The following is a 23,096-nucleotide window of genomic DNA, read 5'->3' as shown; positions in this document are numbered from 1 at the left end:
GGCATTTCACGCCAAAGCTGCTGCTGCATCACAGTAGGAGAGTTATAGTGGGCTGCTGCTCAAATGAACAGAGGCAGAGCGCAGCACGACAGTCACATATGCAGCTCAGAGACATGCGTCATTTTAAACACAACTACATTACACGGAAAGAACGCAATGTAGGCTGTTGCCTAAGTACTGACTGAGACAAGGGGCTGCTTGGCACTTCGTATAAATATCCGCGCTCAGCCGTATTACTGCGCTCTTTATGCCCATCTTTATTATTAGAGCTACGCCCCGCCCCTCCTACCTGTTCATCTCGCTAGGGTTCTCTGGGCGAGCGGATCTGACAGGCGCAATCAGCTGGCGGATCTGCGCGAGCCTGGGCGGGAGCAGAGGAACAGTGGCGGAAAACAACATTTACCCGAGAGCTTATCATTGTTTGCTGAATTTAGTGGAAACACCGTTAGATTATGTATTTTGTGTTTTCGCATCGTGGCAACCGTTTGGGGACTTGAAATATATTCAGCCATTCGAAAACCATATAGGCTATCGATTATATTGGCGTTTAGAAAAGTGACATCGATTGTCCGCCGTTAATCGACGGAATCACTGGACGGAAGACGGTTTGAGAGGCCAGAGAGAAGGTGGTTGAAGAAAACAGCCTTGGTTTAATGTCGCTGCGCCTATCATAATCTGAAACATTGGCATCCTCGACGCCTGCTAGATGAGACCATCTTTGCCATGGCATTTGTCCTGAAAGACATGGAAAACCCCTAAAAATCTAAAACGCTCAACGTTCATCATTACTGCGGATTTAAATGCCTCTAGCGAATGGACACCGACCCGCTATTTCGGTCCAGTTTGTGCGTGCGGCGTTTTCCACTGTAGCGGAAATCTGAACTAGATTGCAATAAACAGTTTAGTGCGTGCGGGTGACAATAATATAGGACGCGAAGGGGGGTATTTTTGTTTCAAGCAATATGGCTGGTGAGTGGGGCTGGGGACGCTGGCACAGGCTCTCCAAGGCTCCTAGATGCTAGCTGAGCCGGATGCCACCGTTCTCCATGGAAGCGGCAACTCTATGATGAGTAGAAATATCTATCATAATAAAAATCAGGACTCCTCGATCTCTATATCCAAGATGGACGTGATCATCCCCTTCTCGCCAGACGTGCCCTGCGACAATAATGGCCAACGCATGTGGTGGGCATTCCTTGCCTCCTCTATGGTGACGTTTTTCGGGGGTCTCTTCATCATTCTCCTTTGGAGGACCCTTAAATACCTGTGGACCGTGTGCTGCCACTGCAACACCAAAAAGAAGGTAGGCTAATGACAAACACATAAACCGTTGGTTGTTGATGTGGCGCTCATAACATCAACGGTATCTCGTGCGTAATTTAACCTTTATGGTGACATATATTGCGCCACTCACTGTCTTTCTTTACACATTTAACTGAATACCCTATGACCGACCCGACGTTGTCATCCATTGTTTATAAGAGCTTACCAGCCTGGGCCGGGGCGGTTGATTTACCATGGCATATTGACTTGAGTCCAGTTCGTGTTGTGTTGCATTGGCCTTCACTGTGAAAGTGACTCACCATTACTTACACAGTACAAGGAGCTGCCCCATAGCTAGAACAACTGTCACCCACCTGCAACAACAGGCCAGTCTGTGGTAAGGGAGTACACAGAATATAGGATACTTCTCTATTTTATCTTCATCCATGGTTATATTCCAGACCCGTGGTCTACCCGTTATTACATGTTTTTTTTCAGTACAATCAATGCTTTGTATATATCAGTATTTCAGTAGAGTCAATGCTTGGCACATGTCCGTTTTTCGGTAGTAACAATACTTGGTATATATCAGTATTCAAATCAACGTTTATTGGTTGAGTACACATTTGCAGGTGTTATAGCAGGTGCAGCGAAATGCTCCAACAGTGCAGTAGAATTCCCAAAAATCTGAAATAAATAACAATCCAAAGTAGATATATTAGAGTGAGAATCCAGAATATAAATAACTGGTGTGTATAGACAGTATATACTTTGGAAAATAGTATGTACAGTAGTAGGTATATTAGGATGAGCTATGTCCAGAATACAGTATATGCATAAACATTGTGTAAACAACAGTATATAAACAGAATAGGAAGTGACTAGCATTCATAACTGTATATATATATATATATATATGGGGCATTAGTCTCAAGGTGCAGGGCTGAGTACCGGGCAGGTAGCTGGCTAGTGATGTGCTGTTCAACAGTCTGATGGCCAAGTGATAGAAGCTGCTTCACAGTCTCCTGGTCCTGGCTCTGATGCACTTGTACCGTCTCTACTAGATGGTAGCAGAGTGAACAGAGTGTGGCTCGGGTGGCTGAGGTCCTTTTAATGAGCTTCTTGGCCTTCCTTTGACACGGAGTGCTGTAAATGGAGGACAGCGGGCCCCCGGTGACGCATTGGCCTGACTGCACCACCCTCTGGAGAACCTTGTGGTTGAGAGTGGTGCAGTCGCCGTACCAGGTGGTGATGTAGCCCAACATAATGCTCTCAATGGTGCATCTGTAGTTTGTGAGGGTCTTAGGGGCCATGCCAAATTTCTTCACCCGCCTGTGGCTTGAGGTGCTGTTGCACTTTCTTCACAACGATGTCTGTGTGGTGGGACCAATTCAGGTCCTCATTGATGTGCACGCCAAGGAACTTGAATATTTTGACTCTCTCCACTGTGGCCCCGTGGATGAGGGCTTCCTCCCTCTTCTTTTTCCTGTAGTGTACGATCAGCTCCTTTTGTTTTTTTTGACGTTGAGAGGTTATTTTCCTGTCACCACTCCACCAGGGCGCTAACGTTGTCCCTGTAGGTTGTCTCGTTGTTGTTGTTGGTAATCAGGCCTACCACTGTCGTGTCGTCAGCAAACTTGATGATTGAGCTGGAGTCGTGCGTAGCCACAGTCATGGGTGAACAGGGAGTACATGAGGGGGCCCCCAAGTTGAGGATCAGCGTGGTGGAGGTGTTGTTGCCTACCCTCACCACCTGGGGTCGGCCAGTCAGGAAGTCTATGACCCAGTTGCAGAGGGAGGAGTTCTTATTTCAGGGTAATCAATGCTTGGTATATTTCAATATTCTTTGTCTGTGAAATGCCTGGTTGTGTTGCTTGAGTAATGTAACCTGAATGGTTGATCTAGAAATAGACTGTATGGATGTCCCTGCTGTGCTTACTGCCTAGTTGGTTCGTCCCAGTGCTACAGTAGGTTAGGGGTGGCCCACATAAAACATGAATCATGTATGAATCACCTTTGGGTAAAAGCCTGCTTCAGTTTGTTATGACTCACTGTGTTCTATAGGGCACAAGTGGTCATCTGGTTGGTTGAGCCGACTAGTTATAGAGAACTCCGAGGTGGACACGTCGCAGATAAATTGCACATCACATCGTACACATCACATACCCTGCAACTCAAAGAGCATTTCATAGTAATCGCTGTTGATGTTTTCTCCAGTCTTTGCACAGATGATGCCGTTGGTTAAATAAAGTCATTCTATTCAAAATGTCTAGTTTAGTTGGGGTTCTGTCCTGGTGTATTTCACCCTACTGTCTAGCATTATGGTTGAATCTGAAAAATCCTTGCTCCTATTTTTTTATTTTAATTATTATATATATATTTTTTTACCTTTTATTTAGGCATGCCAGTTAAGAACAAATTCTTATTTACGGTGACTGCCTACACTGGCCAAACCCGGGCGATGCTGGGCCAATTGTGCGCCGCCCAATGGAACTCCCAATCCCGGCCAGTTGTGATATAGCCTGGAATCGAACCAGGGTGTCTGTAGTGATGCCTCAAGCACTGATATGCAGTGCCTTAGACCACTGCTCCATTCGGGAGCCCTATGAGGAAACTGTTTTAAGAATCATGTGACACTTTGACCCAATCAGATGGACATGTGAGAATACATTAGTAGACAGACTGTGGCTGTGTAGTTATCCATCCATACTTTGTATCGAGAGATGGACAGAGAAAATCAGAGAGAGAGACCTGAGAGCGTGACCTTGCTCACCCTTGATGCTGTTTGGGTCGCTTCCAGTTCAAATAGGGCTGAGTCATGTGCCTCTCTCTCTTTCTGCCTCTCTGCAAAGTCCTCCTGGCATAGGGCAAGCAACGGCCCGTTACTGCCCATCTATGTTGAGCATTGTATCGTGACAGCCAGGGGCATCAGAGTGAGGACGGCAGGGCAGGCAGAGGGCTCTCTTCCCATTCTCCCTCCCTCCTACACCCTCCATCTTTCGACCACCATCCCTCTATCCTCCCTCCAATGTGTCTTGTTTCTGGGTTATATAATAGTAGGGAAAGCACAGAGCCAGATCACTCTTAGGTAGATCATGGCAGATTGCATTGCACCCCTAAAGCCGATTTGGGGGCGATGTGAAACCGGGCATTATGTTGATTGTTGTTGATGTGACAATGGCCCCTCTGGTTCTGAGTAATTTAAAGACTGAATCCAAATTTGAGAAACGCACGAATGAAACTACTTCACATTTAAATCGACCGTTGATCTCAATGGGAAATTTGTGCTAAGATTTGAGTTGCATGCGTTTGTCTGCATATCAAATTAGGATGAGGCCAGGGAGATCTAAAGAGTTAACAGGATCTCCGAAGTTTCTTTCCTTCATTATGTCTTAATTATGAACACATCACCCAGGCCAGCGAGCCAACCAGGCAGCCCTGCTGAAACTCACCCAGGACAGGCCTTAGTACCTGACAGCACATGACAGCTTGCTTGATGTTTGCCAAAAGGCACCTAAAAGACACTCAGACCATGAGAAACAAGATTCTCTGGTCTGATGAAGCCAAGATTGAACTCTGGCCTGAATGCCAAGGTTCATGTCTGGAGGAAACCAGGCACCTCTCATCACCTGGCCAATACCATCCCTACGGTGAAGCGTGGTGGCATCATCATGCTGTTTGGATGTTTTTCAGCGGCAGGGACTGGGAGACTAGTCAGGATTGAGAGCAAGATGAACTGAGCAAAGTACAGAGAGATAATTGATGACAACCTGCTCCAGAATGCTCAGGACCTCAGACTGGGGCAAAGGTTCACCTTCCAACAGGTCAACAACCCTAAGCACACAGCCAAGACAATGCAGGAGTGGCTGTGCAGGAGTCACCAGACATCACGGGCAACAATGTCGCCTATGGGCAAATCCCACCGTTCCTGGACCAGACAGGACTGGCAAAAAGTGCTCTTCACTGACGAGTCACGGTTTTGTCTCACCAGGGGTGATGGTCAGATTTGCGTTTATTGTGGAAGGAATGAGTGTTACACCAAGGCCTGTACTCTGGAGCGGGATCGATTTGGAGGTGGAGGGTCCGTCATGGTCTGGGGCGGTGTGTCACAGCATCATCGGACTGAGCTTGTCGTCATTGCAGGGAAGACATCCTCCTCCCTCATGCGGTACCCTTCCTGCAGGCTCATCCTGACATGAACCTCCAGCATGACAATGCCACCAGCCGTACTGCTCATTCTGTGCGTGATTTTCTGCAGGACAGGAATGTCAATGTTCTGCCATGGCCAGCGAAGAGGCCGGACCTCAATCCCATTGAGCACGTCTGGGACCTGTTGGATCGGAGTGTTAGGGCAGGTGCCTTGGTGGAAGAGTGGGGTAACATCTCACAGCAAGAACTGGCAAATCTGGTTCAGTCCATGAGGAGGAGATGCACTGCAGTACTTAATGCAGCTGGTGGCCACACCAGATGATGACTGTTACTTTTGATTTTGACCCCCCCTTTGTTCAGGGACACATTATTCCATTTCTGTTAGTCACATGACTGTGGAACTTGTTCAGTTTATGTCTCAGTTGTTGAATCTTGTTATGTTCATACAAATATTGACACATGTTAAGTTTGCTGAAAATAAACGTAGTTGACAGTGAGAGGATGTTTTTTGTTGTTGTTGCTGAGTTTATATCTCAGATAAAGGTCAGACACTTGTTTCATCAAATAATTATTGTATATATTTTTATGATACGTCAAGGGCTCTTAAAATTCTAACTCAAATAGCTAGATGATCCTTGATATGATCCCCGGCTCAGACAGGGCTTAGTCTGTAGAGCGTTTTAACCGTTACGCCATGATGTCTGAACATCTTGATGAGGTCCCTAGGTGATGTGTTAAGGTCAGTGGCGGTTCTAGCTTGTATGGCTCTCTGGTCGATATATATAAACACAAAAATAAGACTCGCAACAAAGACAAATATGGAAAAATGGTAGTATATATAAAAAAAGAGAATCTAATTATTACACTTACCCTATTGCTAACAAAAAAACATACAAATTAAACTCAATTGCACAAATCCTATATTACACCAATAGAATAACACACTTATAAAGAAGAGAACCTGAATATTGCACTTCAAACAAGCAACACAAACTAAATTGCACAACTAATTGCATTAGTACTGTACAAAGTTAGAGGTGCACTATTTGATAGATTCCCCCACTCCCCCTACCTCGGGCTTCCAGTGGGGAGGCCTGAGGTCAACCTACCCCCGCCCCCCTCCCCATCTCGTACTTCTGAGTGGGAGACCTTCCCAGGCAGTAGCCTGCCTAGCTCACAAACTAGAATCAGGGCGCCCACTTCGACAAGGTTAATTGACCCACAGTCCCACAAGGTGACATGATATCATGGACGTGACGTGCAAATGAGCGATAGAAAACCGATCGCGCAAATGTCACCATTCGGAATAATATTATTTGTAAATTTTTTTAAATGTGTATTTTTTTTAAACTCTTGTTTTGTGAGCCCCATGCCGCCCCCGGCAAGATGCTGCCCTGGGCGGCAGCCCATGTCGCCTATGCCTAAATTCGCCACTGGTTAAGGTCACTACATTATTGATTAGGGCTAGAAATTGCCAGGGACCTCACAATACGATACTTAGGTGCCGATACGATATGTATTGCGATGCTCACGATTCTATATGTATTGCAATTTGATACTGTAATTTTATTGCAATTCAATGTCCTTAACCTAGTGCTCATCATATGTCTGCTGCAGAGGAACAAGAGAGAACTTTGAAAAAATTTGTTTCGATCAGTCATGGAAATAAGTGCTTAAAGCAAATGGGCTCCCTATTTTTAAAAGTAGACGGAGAACAAGCTATGAAGGAAAAATACTGCCGTTCTGGTGCATGTCTAGGAAATTACTGCAAAAATGATATGCTATATCGTCAAATATCATCCGATCTGTAACTGTATTGATTACCTTCGTTGGAAAGTGAGGCAGCGACAGCATACATTTTTTTCTCCTAACTGAAAAGAATGTAAAAAAGGAGTCAGTCCATCATAGAGCCACGTATAACTGTTAGATAATGACACTATTCTATGCTGCAGTATGTACCCATGCTATTTAGACTGTCATTTAGCTGGCTGTCAATTCATTGTCAGTTTATTTATCCATAGCTCGGCTGATCTAAAATGGCATCATCATATGTCTTCTCGTACAGCTACAAATATGCTCATACACATCAACCCACACACGGCATAATGAAGCATCCATCGTTTGTCTGCTGGTGTGTATCCCTCCGTATCAAGTTTCCTCTAAATGTAGAACTGCTATAAGAAGGTCCCCACTGTTAGGGCTCCATGTTGTTTCCCTTGTGGGGGGCAAGGGAAGGGAAGGGAAGGCAGGGCAGAGCAGGGCTAGTCCTTCGGGGGTGACTTTGGTAGGAGGGTGTTGGTTTGACACTTGGCCACAGAGGGAACAAGCTTGTTAGGAGTATTAAGGAGGGAAACCAGATCTGTGTTGAGCTGGATGGCGCGGCCGGCTCCGTTGGCATGGTATTAGTAACGTGATGCGGGCCCACAGGGCTTAGTACTGGGGATACTGGGAACGGGGAATCGAGGGTGACAAAACTGGAGCTGGAAACTGACGGGTCGGGTGAGTCAGGAGGAGGTGGAAATTGAGGGGCTGCGGGCGTGAGGCGTGTGTGTGTGTGGTGTTGCATCTCTGGGTTATGTCCCAATATTTTCAAATGACTTCCTCCCCTTTAACCTCATCTCCTCACCTTGTCTCCTTCCCCTCCTGATCACTGGATGGGCTGCCCACCTAATTGTACTCAACTCAGGGTTCACATAGGAAAGGAGATGAGGAAAGTAAAGTATTCCAATCCAGATAATTGGAACACAGCCTCTGCCTCTCACATTCACTCTGCCCGGTGTTTTCTGCAGAAGAGGAAAATCTCCAATCCAAAACCATGCTAATGTAGCTATGTGCATATCTAACACACATCTGCTCAATGTCAGATTTGTTTTCACTGAATCTTTGTATGTTGCTTAGGCTACAATTAGGCTGGGGTTAATTCTAGCTGAGGTGAGTGCTGCTCATGATCATCTTCATCTAGTTCTCTCATTTATTAGCACTGATCAGAACATTTTGTTACAATGTTATGTAGCTTAACCCCCTAAATAACATCACAAAAATAACCCCATCAAAATCCGTCAGTTTAGAGTTATGGTTTTTGCATTGGCTGCGTCTCAATCCACCGCATCCGCCGGTGTTGCACTTCCGCATCTGCGGTAAAAGGTGGCAGAGCTGCAGCGGTGTTTGTCAGACCTATCCTTTTTTCCATTTCTGAATGTGTTATTCAATATGTTTCTATTTAGTAGTGAAGGCCAAAATCTATATTTTATCAAATATATATATATATATATTTTTTACCCCTAAAGATGTTCTATTTTTTTTTAATTAAATAGCTAAATGATCCATAGTATGACCATCTTAAAACAATTCCATATGTCAGTATAGCACACCCCCTCATCCCCAACGTCTTAGACTCTGGATTATTTTGCTCTTCACTCGCAGTTTCTTAGTAGCCTAATCCTGACCCTCTCCGTTTGTATATTTGGTTGATTGGTCTCTGGCTGGTAAAGTAAGTGCTATTCGTTTCCTTTCCTCATCCATCACTGATCAGAAACATTTAACATGCAATAATGTAGGCTAAATCAAGTGTAGGCCTATTTTCAAGTGTAGGGCTCAATCGTGTATAAGAAACTCCAAAAGCCTGCAGATGTTGTGAAATATGAACACGAGACTCACATGCTTTGGAAAATATGAATTGCTATTATTTTCTATGGGTATCATGGTGAAGATACTCATAATCTAAGATACTACACCTGCTCCCTAAGAAAGCAGAGTGAGAGTAGGAAAAAAAGCTCATGTGGATTTTAAAAAGTGAGAATAGAATTTCAGGAAATAATTTAAAAAAAAGCTACATTTTCTTTCAGCATGGCAGAATATGTAGAATCCCTGTAAATTAGCTTTAAAATTGCAACGTTCTCTCTCAGCTCCATTGCAAAATGTGTATAATTGCAGGAAATGTGCTTTAAAATTGCAAAAATTGGTCTTGGCTCCAAAAATGTTCCACACCTCTCCCAAGTGTGCACAGTTCCTACGTAATTTCAATGCACTGTTATGACTCAAAGAAGAGTTCAACTATAAGGTGTTTTTATTTTAGCTCTCCTAGCTGTGCAGTGGAGAATCTCCATGGAGCCAAGAGACATTTTTTGCAAATTTCCTACAATTATACACATTTTGCAATGGAGCTCAGAGAAATTATTTAAGTTGAGAGTTAGAATAGTAAAATTATTAACTGTTGAGAGTTAGAATAGTAGAATACACGAGGTGCGATTTCAAAAATTGGTTATGCATCAGCAGTTTTCCTTTATGACACTCAGTTAGCCCATGTCAGTAGAAACATGTTGATTGATTAATTAGTCTAGTTAGTCCAGCCAGCTATCTACACTTGTAGTAATCATGGCTGAATTACTGACCGGGCACGTGCCCAGGGGCCCTGACCTTCAGGGGGCCCACATTCTTTTGATTTCTTTAGTCATTTTCAGTCAGATATCATATTAAAAGGGACATTTCAAAATTGTTGAACTTTATATTCATCTCCAGCACCTAACATCAACATATGTGAAAATTGTGTTTTATATGTTTTGTAGTAAAAAAGATAGAGGAAGATAACATCATCGGTCTGCATCATGTGATACTAAACAGTTATTAGTAGGCATTGCCTCCTAATTGTCCACTAATTGGTTTATGATATAATTTGTATTTTTTACTACAAAACACAGAAACACCATTTCACATATGTTGATGTTAGGGTGGTGCTGGAGATAATGAATATGAAGTTTTAACATTTTTGAAATGTCCGTTTTAACATGGCATAAGTAATGGATGGCAAAATGTGTAGAATTGCAGGAAAATAGCTGTTTAACTGCACACTTTTTTTTCTGTAAAGAACTTATTTGTTTACCTTTTGTTTCCGAAATACTTTTTCTGCTAACATCCCTTTGTACGTATTAATTTATCGGTTTTTAATCCCAGTACTGAGTTACTGTGAGGTCATGTGTAGTGGCTAATTGTATAGCTAATAAGCTATGCGTTTGTAGATTAACTGGTGTGAATGAAGCCACAGCAGCCAAGGTGATTTTTGCTTGTTTTTGCTCTTCTCCAAATAGCCTTTTAGAGGTTTAACAACAAAAAATGGCCAACTGGACATCACTATAACGCAAACCCTGGCCATGGCCCTGGGCTTGAGGTATGTTTCAAAATACAACTTTTTTGTTGTACTGTATGAGTGTGGTTTAACACGATCCTGTGACACTCAAGTTGTGTGGTAAAAATATTCTTTATATTTTATTCTGTTATATTCTTACTATAGAATGTGTGTTTACTGTGATCAGGGCAGGGGAATAAGTGTGTCTTGTCTGTTTTTAATGGACAAAATAACAACTTATTGATTTAATTTGCATGGCACAGCCATGTAGCCGATAGGCTGCACAGACAATAACATTATTAATCTCAAAATATGCTATTCTATTATTTAGAAATACATTTAATTAGTCTTCAAATATTTCTTAGGTCCTGCCTAAACAAATTAATAATAGATTTTTTTGTGACGATGTATATTCAATGGATTTATTAAAATAGACACCAACCCACATCTGCATACCCCCCCACTCGTCGCTGGCATACCATGGGATGTGTAAAAGGCTTATGTCAGCAAGAATGTGGTAAAAGTGGGCCTGTTTGAAATGGGGTCATATAAACATTTCCCTTTTTTTTTTTTTACAGGCAACATACCGTAAATCCGATGTGAAAAGTGTCTTAGTCCCAGTGTTGATGACTTGCACTTCCTACTAGTGCTGCCTCACTGTAGTGCAGGGGTTCTCAAACTTTTTTTCACTCGGGGGGGCCCCCCTTCCAGCAATGGGGAACAACCTGTACCCCCCGCTGCACTTGCCATGTCTATTTCTATGGGTACAAGCGCTGTTCATGACACACACTGTTCACACCCCTCTTGTTGGTGGAGAGTTTAGCAGGTTTAAACTGTATTTCCTGCAATTCTACACATTTTGTAATTGGGTGCAAAGAAAAGTTTGCAGTTTTAAAGAACATTTTCTTGCAATTCTATGCTTTTGCCATGTGTAATGTGTATTCATGTGCTATTTGAGTGTCAAAAAAAGTAAAACAATCTATGGGCTAAAAAACCTAAATAAAAAAACGTTAGCTTTTCTGACAAGTTCTAAATAGCTCTCTAAGGTATGCAATGACTAACATGACATGAGGAGCTGATGATGCACGACCCAAAATTGTCATTGAAACTTGTGCAGTCTACTATTACAACTTTCAAGAGTAAGTTTATAGCTGGACTGAGTTCCTAAAGTAAGTTTATAGCTGGACTGAGTTCCTAAAGTAAGTGTATAGCTGGACTGAGTTCCTAAAGTAAGTTTATAGCTGGACTGAGTTCCTAAAGTAAGTTTATAGCTGGACTGAGTTCCTAAAATAAATAAATACATGTATTTTTTTGGTGGGGGGGTGTATGGGCAACATAAGACAAAAGAACAACAAGGGTTTTAGTGAGAGGACTAACTGGTGTCTCCAAGTGGTCACACCTCAAGTGTGCACAGTTCCTAAGTCATTTCAATGCACTGTTATGAATCAAAGAAGAGTTCAACTATAAGGTGCTTTTTTTAGCTCTCCTAGCTGTGCTGTTGAGGAACTACAGCAAGTGTAGGGCTGTTGAGGAACTACAGTAAGTGTAGGGCTGTTGAGGAACTACAGCAAGCGTAGGGCTGTTGAGGAACTACAGCAAGCGTAGGGCTGTTGAGGAACTACAGCAAGCGTAGGGCTGTTGAGGAACTACAGCAAGCGTAGGGCTGTTGAGGAACTACAGCAAGCGTAGGGCTGTTGAGGAACTACAGCAAGCGTAGGGCTGTTGAGGAACTACAGCAAGCGTAGGGCTGTTGAGGAACTACAGCAAGCGTAGGGCTGTTGAGGAACTACAGCAAGCGTAGGGCTGTTGAGGAACTACAGCAAGCGTAGGGCTGTTGAGGAACTACAGCAAGCGTAGGGCTGTTGAGGAACTACAGCAAGCGTAGGGCTGTTGCGGTGTCTATATTACTGCCACACCAACAGTAATGAGTCATGACCGTAGTCAAATTCCACGTGACCGTTGAGTCACCGTGATCTCCTCTTATGCACTCTGGACATGCTTTGGTAGTACCCAACTCACTAATGACCATCAGGGCACTAATGGCCTGGTACTCAGGGCTCTATTGTCCCTTTAACCACTCTGACATCAATGCAAATGCAATGGAAAATCACATCAAACATTTATCAAAACAGTATCATGCTTTTAAAACTCACCTCACTGGTGATCAATTTGAAGAAAGAAGTTCAACAGCAGGTTGAAACTGGGTGTAAAACATGGTCATTGTAGATGTTGTTTCAAAGCCAAACACAATGAAATGGACAGTGCTTTCAAAAGTGATGATTCATTCAAAACATCCATCCACATATCAGAGCTTATGCCTAGTAATAGCACTTTTTTAAAATATTTTCATAATTAATAGGCTGACACATGACCTTTTAGCTAGAGAATATCTCACCACTGTGTGTTTCCATCTCTCTCTCTGTGCACTTGAGAAAGGAATAAAGGAGAGAGGCTGTCAACAGTTTAATGGAATATGTATAGTTGTGAAAACATGTTACTATCGATGTTCCTGAATAGATTTGAACTAGTTTCCCAAATGAAACACTGGGTAGCTGCAGGAACAGGGTTGGAGAGGCTGTGGCATACAGAGTTTGGATGGAATATCACCTGTGACACAGAGAGAGGCTGCATGCTCCTCGAACAGTGGTTGATGCGTAGGGCGAAATAATCAAATCAAAGTTTATTCGTCACGTACAGATTTGCAGATGTTATCGCCGGTGCAGCGAAATGCTTGTGTTTCTAGCTCCAACAGTACTTAGCAATAATAATAATAAAAAACAATAGGCACACAATCCAGAATTGATTTATTTATTAAGAAATGAAAAAATACATAAGTATTCTTATAATGCCAGACATTTCTACATGCAATCCCGTGTGAAAGCAACGTTTTGATGGCTAACATTAAAAAGAGGAGGATTCCAGCTGCTACTTTATTTATTTCTCAGCTGTGCTTTAAAACCGGAGAAGCCTACCTGGACTGAGGGAAAGCAACCTCCATTAGTTAATTGAGTTGATATCGATGATCATCTTTTTTTATCCCCTGCCCCTGTTCCTGCCCATTTGATAATGGGCCATTCTAAATCTAAACTAATTTTACATATTAATAAAGACGAGATTAAATTGAGAATAGTCTGATGGGTGAAAATATGATCACTTGATGAGAGAACAGCTGTGTAGCCTGAGGCAAGGAACAAGCAAACTTTTTTGCGACCTTTTTCAAATGATCAATAGCCCATAGTCACATCATGCAGTCCATATAGGTTTTGATTTCTAAGACATTCTAAGGTTTGTATCATTCACAACTAAAGTTGCCAAATAACTCCTGAATCTAGGGTATAGGACCTGTTTCAAATGATCACTTTTACTCTCAACATAGCTACTTCATATGTGCACTTGCTCCGGAATGGGAAAAATATCCTTTCTATTTTATTCAGCTAAGTTCAATTCTTCTTACTATAAAATTATATAAAATAATGGCACTTGACTTAGTGTATTCAGACCCCTTGACTTTTTCCACTTTTTTGTTACGTTAGAGCCTTATTCTAAAATGGATATAAAAAAGAACAATTTGAATCCATTTTAGAATAAGGCTGTAACATAAAATGTGGAAAAAGTCAAGGGGTCTGAATACTTTCCTAATGCACTCTATAAGCATATCTTGTCTGCTAAATGAACTAGCAAAGACCCTACAGTATGAAAATGGGTTAAAACTGCTACTCCATAGAAATCCCCGATCACACTTGTAGGCGATGTCATGGCAATGTTGGGTATCTGTGCAGAAACAGTTCGTAGAGTCTAAAGGTTCTCACGCTGAACTGCCCATGTGCAGACTATCAAATCAAAGGCACTCCTTCGATATGAAGTTGTTTTTGACGAAAATTAGAGAGTCAGTTTGTCACTTTCACAAGGTTGGAGTAGTAACATGTTCAAGACATTGGCTCGGATCTACGTTGTGCCTTTAGATTTCCAGACATTTTAACAACGAAAGAAGGATGTCTTAAACCACAAACCCCGACCTGGTCTGTTTCGTCTGTCTCGCAAGTGTTCCCAGAAGTCTTGCGATGTTGCGCCACTGGGTTTAGAAATTCTGTGGCACTGGCCTACAGCCTACAGCCTGGCGCATAGCCGGATAACATAGAGTAGGCCGACTCATATTCTGTTCTACTGAAATACATTTTCTTCCTACTTATGTTTCTGCCTACAATATAATGGCCTTATTGTGATGGTGTAAATTAAATGGATTTATTAGAAGAAAAATATGTAGATGTTCCAAAGGAGCCTATCAGTGACTTGTATGTCTGGGGGCCTGGAGGCCTGGAGGTCTGGGGGCCTGGAGGTCTGGAGGCCTGGAGGTCTGGAGGTCTGGGGGCCTGGAGGCCTGGAGGTCTGGGGGCCTGGAGGCCTGGAGGTGCTAAACATGTTTGTTAATTACCGGCAGTCATTTGCATGACAACAATCAGCTGACCAAATGTCACGTCCGCCACAGCCCTCAGCAAGCACACTTGTAGTTGTTTTGTTTGGAACACAATTACTGTTGTTTACGCAATCCAAAAAGGCCCTATTATAAATCTTAATGTGGGTCAGGTGGGCATCGTTTAAAAGCTTGTTCTATTGCCAATGTGACTAGCTAAGTTATAAAATATGATCTTAGTGTTAGGCTTTCACAGGGCGATTCACCGATTTTGTAATTTTGGTACGCATCGGAGTGATGCGTTTTCTGCGAGAAAATAGAAAATGATGATCAGAACAACCCAGGGTCTGACTCATGTCCTCTTGTAACTGTACATCAAGCATAGTGATCATAAACGTCGACTCTATAATCATGGTTTTATGATATGTTAATGTGAAGTGCACATTTGAACTCACTGGTGTTTGGCTTGTATGACATCAAAGTGGTATTTATTCTAATCCTCAACGTCTCATATTTCAAAATACATTGAGTCCTCTTAAATATGCACTCTTGAACTTTAAGATAATTTTTGTAGTTTTGAAAGTGGTGCTCGCTCACGAGCCAAAAATGGTCCCGTTTTTTTGTGTACTACGTCATCCATTTCATATAATATGTCATGAATCCAAATCATACTTTTGTTATACATTTATTGTGCTTACGACCCTGAAGTGCTTTTCTCTTTAATTTACAGCGTTTCCCTCGCTCAGGCAACACAAAATGTGCAAAATTTGCCCAATTAGCGGTAGGGACGGGGGTAACTTCTTGTCTCGTGCAGTGCTCAAGTTCAGAACGGTTGTCAGTCAAAACCCATAAAGCGCTGAAAAGCCTGAGCTCTGACAATTACTGTACAGCCACTGTTACAATTGTTTTCGCTTATCGGTGCCCAAATCAGCCATTTTCAACCCATATATGGGTACGAGTGTAAAGGGTTCATGTGGATTGTGGAGGTCCCTACTCTGCAGAGAGGAACTGTGTGTGGCTGTGTATCCTCTGTGCTTGGCAACCAGCCGGCTGTATTTTGCCAGAGCAGCAGAGAGCATACACCCACCCTGCCTTCAGCTGTCACTCTCTAACCCATGACTAGCCTAGCATAATTCAGCCGCAACATAGCCCAGACCAGCCTAACCAAGGCCCAGCACACCCCAGTTTAGCCCAGCCCACTGTCACTCTAAATAAAGCCTGGCTAGCCTAGTATTGTTTAGCCCCAGCCTCAACACAGCCCAGCTCAGTTTAGCATCTTGTCAGTTATCAATGGCTTCCAATAAGAAGCTCAGACGATCACATACAGACCGGGAAGGGCCATTTCACAATGTGCAATGGACCATTAATCTAAGCTGTGTGTATAAGCACTGGGCAGTCTCCTGTCCTGTCCGCTGTAGCCTATGTGTTGTGTCCTGCCAGTGGTTGACTTCAATGCGTCGTGTCATGTATCATTGACACTGGCATGGAGTGAGCAGCGTGCCTCCCAACCATCCATCCCGAAGAAGAGCGTGACCAGTTTCTACTGATTCACAAACGTTCTTCTCTCCTGCTCTGATGTACTGGGAGTAACTCTGCTGTCTGGCGAACTCAAGTCCCAAAATAAAGGAAAACAAGACAAATTGTGTATGGCCGGATATGGACACCCATATGGTTCAGACAAATATAGGCAAGCAGAAACTGTTTGAACTTCTGGTTTCACTTTATTTCATACTCCACTGTTTATTTTGTGTTTTAGAAAACGCGTGGCCAAATGTTAATTACCAGATAATTTCTTAATCCTGTAATTCTATAATGCCATGATCCTGTAATTCTTTTGGATTCTATTGAAACGAGCAGTTCATACAGTAGACTACCAATGTGCTACCTGGTACTTATTGTCATACCTGAAAGTAACCATGGCCAATAGTAGTAGCTGGTAAAGGATTGTAGAATAAAGTGCTTCTGAGCTCATCTATCTCTATATAGAAAGACAAATGTCAATGTCATTCCAAACCTATTCTTCAACACGAATATCCTCTTTTGTTGGATTCTAATCCATTGGCCTTGTAGAGAGATACAGAGAACCGTGGTTTGTCACTTCTGATGCACGATAATCCACAGTGGTCATATGTCAATCCCAACTATGTATACCATGAGGTAGTAGACAGTTCAGAGCCCTCTCCCCTTTCCTCTACTCTCTCACCCTCCCTCCTCAGTCTTCCCACTCCTCTCTTTCCCCTTCTCCCCTATTTTAAATGTAACCTTTATTTAACTAGGCAAGTCAAGTTGAGAACAAATTCTTATTTGCATTGACGCCCCTACCGGGGAACAGTGGGTTAACTGCCTTGTTCAGTGGCAGAACGACAGATTTTTACTTTGTCAGCTCGGGGATTCGATCCAGCTAGTTACTGGCCCAACGCTCTAACCACTACCTGCCGCCCCAATCTCTCCTCCTCCCCTCACTCCTCTCTCCCTCTCTTCCCCTCCGCCTCTCCTCCCTGCTGTTATGTGTTCTTCCTGCTGTCAAAGGACTATTAAAAGGAGCTCGGCAGGAAATATTCCAGGGGTCAGGGGTCAGACTGGAAGGTATACCTGGCTCAAATGAAAAGCTCTGGAGCGCCGACATTCTGATTCCCCATATTGGGAACGTTCAGTGGGGACTTAAAGCCACCTGATCCCGGCCCAGCCAAGTGGCAGCGGAAAACCTTTAGCATATGGGCCCTCTGGTTGGAGAGGGCTGTAGGGTACATTTGAGGGGTGTAGGAGGGCGATATACAGCTTATAACGCCTGGGCTGGCCAAAGATATCAGGATAGCAGTGGGATCTACGCACACACGCACTCACGCCTCTTCAGCTGTTGTCCTTAAGCACTCAATGTGAGGAGGGGGCTCATCCTATGGGTAGACACACTCCACTGTTGTGGGAGACAGCTGAAAGGGTGTCTTGTATGGAGATTGGAGGTCATTTCAGTGGAATGTGGATATATAGGTTTGGTATTATCAATCACTGTTGTGTTTGCCACAATAGCAGCACCAGTGTCGGGAAGTGATACTGGCTAGAGTGTCCTGCTCTAAATATCACAAGGGGAAAAGATGGACTCTCCATTGTCTGTCAGGGCTTAGGATATAAGCCCCATTTTTCACACTCTCAGAAGCCTCTCATGCAAATTTGTGTGAGTGCGTTTGAATGCATCTTTGTGTGTGTGTCTGGATGTGTGCATATCCGACATATATTATGTCGGAGCTTGGGTGTGTGTGTGTACATGTTTAAGTGTATTTACTGTTTATATATAAGCACCTCTATTCTGTCAGCACAGATCAACCCTGAGTGCAAGCTGACTAGAACAGTAGAAAAATATTATCCAAAATTCTATTCGGAGTGCCAGTTTGGTCTCGTTGGAACGATGTGCCCATGAAAATGCCCCGTCTCTCTATGCTATCACACGGGAACACAGTGACCGGACACTGCTGGGACACGCAAAGCAATAGCCTGCTGCGACTGCTCTCTTCTGGCGCTACTGCTGCTTATTATTACTAAGGCATAGCCAGTCATCATCCTCCTCCCAGTCTCCCCCATTCCCAACCCCCTAGCAGTCCGGGAAGGGAAGGCAGTGAACCAGTGATCTGCAGACATCAAAACGTGTTTAATGTCATAATTGGTGCTTTGAGCTGTGTGCGGTAATGCTGTGAGAGGTGAGAGAAAGACGGAGAGAGATGGAGAGGCAGTGTAGAGGACATGGCTGTGACCTTCAGGGATCTCAGTAGTGCCTCCTCTGCTCTGTTTGCTCAGAGATCAGACTAGCGGTGTGATGACAACAGGGCTCTGTTAGCTATCTAGTTAGCCCCAGAGGGTTAACATGCTGGCTGGGCTGTCATGGAAAAGGAAAAGCTTCACTCTCTAGTTGCTCCAATGCAATAATTTCTCCAACGTTTGCATAGTGAATCTCAGGTGCTCAGAATAAGATTTAAGAACATCTTGGAACGCCTGAAGCTGTTCACCGTCACCCTTCCATAGAAAAAATATATCATCAAATCAAATTGTCACACGCGCCGAATACAACAGGTGTTGACTTTACCGTTGTAAAATGTTTATTTACAAGCCCTGAACCAACAATGCAGTTAAAGAAATAGAGTTAAGATAATATTTTCTAAATAAACTAGTGAACAAAGTGTGTGTTTGTAGATAGAGTTGATATTGATGTGTATGTATATATAAATGTGTGTGTAATGTGTGTGTATATATATATATATATATATATATATATACACATACACACACACACACATTTTTCATATATATATACAGTGGGGAGAACAAGTATTTGATACACTGCCGATTTTGCAGGTTTTCCTACTTACAAAGCATGTAGAGGTCTGTAATTTTTATCATAGGTACACTTCAACTGTGAGAGACGGAATTTAAAACAAAAATCCAGAAAATCACATTGTATGATTTTTAAGTAATTAATTCGCATTTTATTGCATGACATAAGTATTTGATCACCTACCAACCAGTAAGAATTCCGGCTCTCACAGACCTGTTAGTTTTTCTTTAAGAAGCCCTCCTGTTCTCCACTCATTACCTGTATTAACTGCACCTGTTTGAACTCGTTACCTGTATAAAAGACACCTGTCCACCCACTCAATCAAACAGACTCCAACCTCTCCACAATGGCCAAGACCAGAGAGCTGTGTAAGGACATCAGGGATAAAATTGTAGACCTGCACAAGGCTGGGATGGGCTACAGGACAATAGGTAAGCAGCTTGGTGAGAAGGCAACAACTGTTGGCGCAATTATTAGAAAATGGAAGAAGTTCAAGATGACGGTCAATCACCCTCGGTCTGGGGCTCCATGCAAGATCTCACCTCGTGGGGCATCAATGATCATGAGGAAGGTGAGGGATCAGCCCAGAACTACACGGCAGGACCTGGTCAATGACCTGAAGAGAGCTGGGACCACAGTCTCAAAGAAAACCATTAGTAACACACTACGCCGTCATGGATTAAAATCCTGCAGCGCACGCAAGGTCCCCCTGCTCAAGCCAGCGCATGTCCAGGCCCGTCTGAAGTTTGCCAATGACCATCTGGATGATCCAGAGGAGGAATTGGAGAAGGTCATGTGGTCTGATGAGACAAAAATAGAGCTTTTTGGTCTAAACTCCACTCGCCGTGTTTGGAGGAAGAAGAAGGATTAGTACAACCCCAAGAACACCATCCTAACCGTGAAGCTTGGAGGTGGAAACATCATTCTTTGGGGATGCTTTTCTGCAAAGGGGACAGGACGACTGCACCGTATTGAGGGGAGGATGGATGGGGCCATGCATCGCGAGATCTTGGCCAACAACCTCCTTCCCTCAGTAAGAGCATTGAAGATAGGTCGTGGCTGGGTCTTCCAGCATGACAACGACCCGAAACACACAGCCAGGGCAACTAAGGAGTGGCTCCGTAAGAAGCATCTCAAGGTCCTGGAGTGGCCTAGCCAGTCTCCAGACCTGAACCCAATAGAAAATCTTTGGAGGGAGCTGAAAGTCCGTATTGCCCAGCGACAGCCCCGAAACCTGAAGGATCTGGAGAAGGTCTGTATGGAGGAGTGGGCCAAAATCCCTGCTGCAGTGTGTGCAAACCTGGTCAAGAACTACAGGAAACGTATGATCTCTGTAATTGCAAACAAAGGTTTCTGTACCAAATATTAAATTCTGCTTTTCTGATGTATCAAATACTTATGTCATGCAATAAAATGCAAATTAATTACTTAAAAATCATACAATGTGATTTTCTGGATTTTTGTTTTAGATTCCGTCTCTCACAGTTGAAGTGTACCTGTGATAAAAATTACAGACCTCTACATGCTTTGTAAGTAGGAAAACCTGCAAAATCGGCAGTGTATCAAATACTTGTTCTCCCCACTGTATATACATACAGTGGGGCAAAAAAATATTTAGTCAGCCACCAATTGTGCTAGTTCTCCCACTTAAAAGGATCTTCAACTATGACAGACAAAATTAGAAAATAAAATCCAGAAAATCACATTGTAGGATTTTTAATGAATTTATTTGCAAATTATGGTGGAAAATAAGTATTTGGTCAATAACAAAAGTTTCTCAATACTTTGTTATATACCCTTTGTTGGCAATGACAGAGGTCAAACGTTTTCTGTAAGTCTTCACAAGGTTTTCACACACTGTTGCTGGTATTTTGGCCCATTCCTCCATGCAGATCTCCTCTAGAGCAGTGATGTTTTGGGGCTGTTGCTGGGCAACACGGACTTTCAACTCCCTCCAAAGATTTTCTATGGGGTTGTGATCTGGAGACTGGCTAGGCCACTCCAGGACCTTGAAATGCTTTTAAGTGGGAGAACTTGCACAATTGGTGGCTGACTAAATACTTTTTTGCCCCACTGTATATATATACAGTTGAAGTCGGAAGTTTACATACACTTAGGTTGGCGTCATTAAAACTCGTTTTTCATCCACTCCACAAATTTCTTGTTAACAAACTATAGTTTTGGCAAGTTGGTTAGGACATCTACTTTGTGCATGACAGAAGTAATTTTTCCAATAATTGTTTACAGACAGATTTTTTCACAGTATCACCATTCCAGTGGGTCAGAAGTTTACATACACTAAGTTGACTGTGCCTTTAAACAGCTTGGAAAATTCCAGAAAATGATTGTGGTTTTAGAAGTTTCGATAGGCTAATTGACATCATTTGAGTCAATTGGAGGTGTACCTGTGGATATATTTCAAGGCCTACCTTCAAACTCAGTGCCTCTTTGCTTGACATCATGTGAAAATCAAAAGAAATCAGCTAAGACCTCAGAAAACAATTGTAGACCTCCACAAGTCTGGTTCATCCTTGGGAGCAATTTCCAAACGCCTGAAGGTACCACGTTCATCTCTACAAACAATAGTACGCAAGTATAAACACCATGGGACCACGCAGCCGTTATACCGCTCAGGAAGGAGACGCGTTCTGTCTCCTAGAGATGAACGTACTTTGGTGCGAAAAGTGCATATCAATCCCAAAACAACAGCGAAGGACCTTGTGAAGATACTGAAGGAAACGGGTACAAAGTATCTATATCCACAGTAAAACAAGTCCTATATCGACATAACCTGAAAGGCCGCTCAGCAAGGAAGAAGCCAGTGCTTACTTCCAAAGTTGTAGCAAAATGGCTTAAGGACAACAAAGTCAAGGTATTGGAGTGCCCATTAAAGCCCTGACCTCAATCCCGTAGAACATTTGTGAACAGAACTGAAAAAGCGTGTGTGAGCAAGGAGGCCGACAAACCTGACTCAGTTACACCAGCTCTGTCAGGAAGAATGGGCCAAAATTCACCCAACTTATTGTGGGAAGCTTGTGGAAGGCTACCCGAAACGTTTGACCCAAGTTAAACAATTTTAAAGGCAATGCTACCAAATACTAATTGAGTGTATTTAAACTTCTGACCCACTGGGAATGTGATGAAAGAAATACAAGCTGAAATAAATCATAATATTATTCTGACATTTCACATTCTTAAAACTAAGTGGGGATCCTAACTGACCTAAGACAAGGAATTTTTATTAGGATGAAACATCAGGAATTGTGAAAAACTGAGTTTAAATGTATTTGGCTAAAGTGTATGTAAACTTCCGACTTCAACTGTGTAATTTATATATATATATATATATATATGATCTAAAAGTAACACAAGAAAATTACATGACAATAACGAGGCTATATACAGGGGGTACCGGTACCGAGTCAATGTGTGGGGGTACAGGTTAGTCGAGGTAATTTGTAAAGTGACTATGCATAGATAACAAACAGCGAGTAGCAGCAGTGTCAAAACTGTTTCCAAATAATTATGGTTTGCAAAAATATACATTTGATAGGATTGAGAATTGACTGTTTCTCCATTTAACCCTTCTAGAATTATCCTATCGGCTGTCATGTAAACCGTGAAGGATGCTAACAGCACTAGCATAGCACATCTATGCTAATTGTGTTCGGCAATTTGGCTAAGTTAACTTCCCAGCGACATACTAATAGTTACCTCGTTTGGCAGCCAGCCGAGTCAGTGTGTGTTGTTAGCTAAGTGTTGTTAGCCTGATGAGATGGAGTGATTGTTATGGGGGAGCTCAGGTGACTGACAGTGATGGACGGCTC

General features: G+C 42.9%; 1 protein-coding gene across 14 annotated transcripts in view; it reads left to right on the top strand.

Moving 5' to 3' along the window:
• The first annotated feature begins 288 nt into the window (after nt 1-288).
• The window catches only part of kcnma1a (potassium large conductance calcium-activated channel, subfamily M, alpha member 1a), a 261,503-nt gene continuing 238,695 nt past the window's right edge, over nt 289-23,096 (top strand). For 8 of the 14 annotated variants that reach the window (XM_071393538.1, XM_071393540.1, XM_071393539.1 and 5 more), the window contains exon 1: nt 291-1,303. In XM_071393538.1, the coding sequence (XP_071249639.1) occupies nt 1,016-1,303 (288 nt within the window). In that variant the 5' untranslated portion in view covers nt 291-1,015. Of the gene's footprint in view, nt 1,304-23,096 lie in introns of all 14 variants that reach the window. The other 6 variants (XM_071393543.1, XM_071393542.1, XM_071393541.1 and 3 more) reach the window with 2 other exon arrangements.

The sequence above is a fragment of the Salvelinus alpinus genome, chromosome 3, assembly GCF_045679555.1.
Source record: "Salvelinus alpinus chromosome 3, SLU_Salpinus.1, whole genome shotgun sequence".
Classification (NCBI taxonomy): domain Eukaryota; kingdom Metazoa; phylum Chordata; class Actinopteri; order Salmoniformes; family Salmonidae; genus Salvelinus; species Salvelinus alpinus.
Note: the sequence above shows the minus strand (reverse complement) of the source record. Positions and strands in the feature narration are given on the sequence as shown.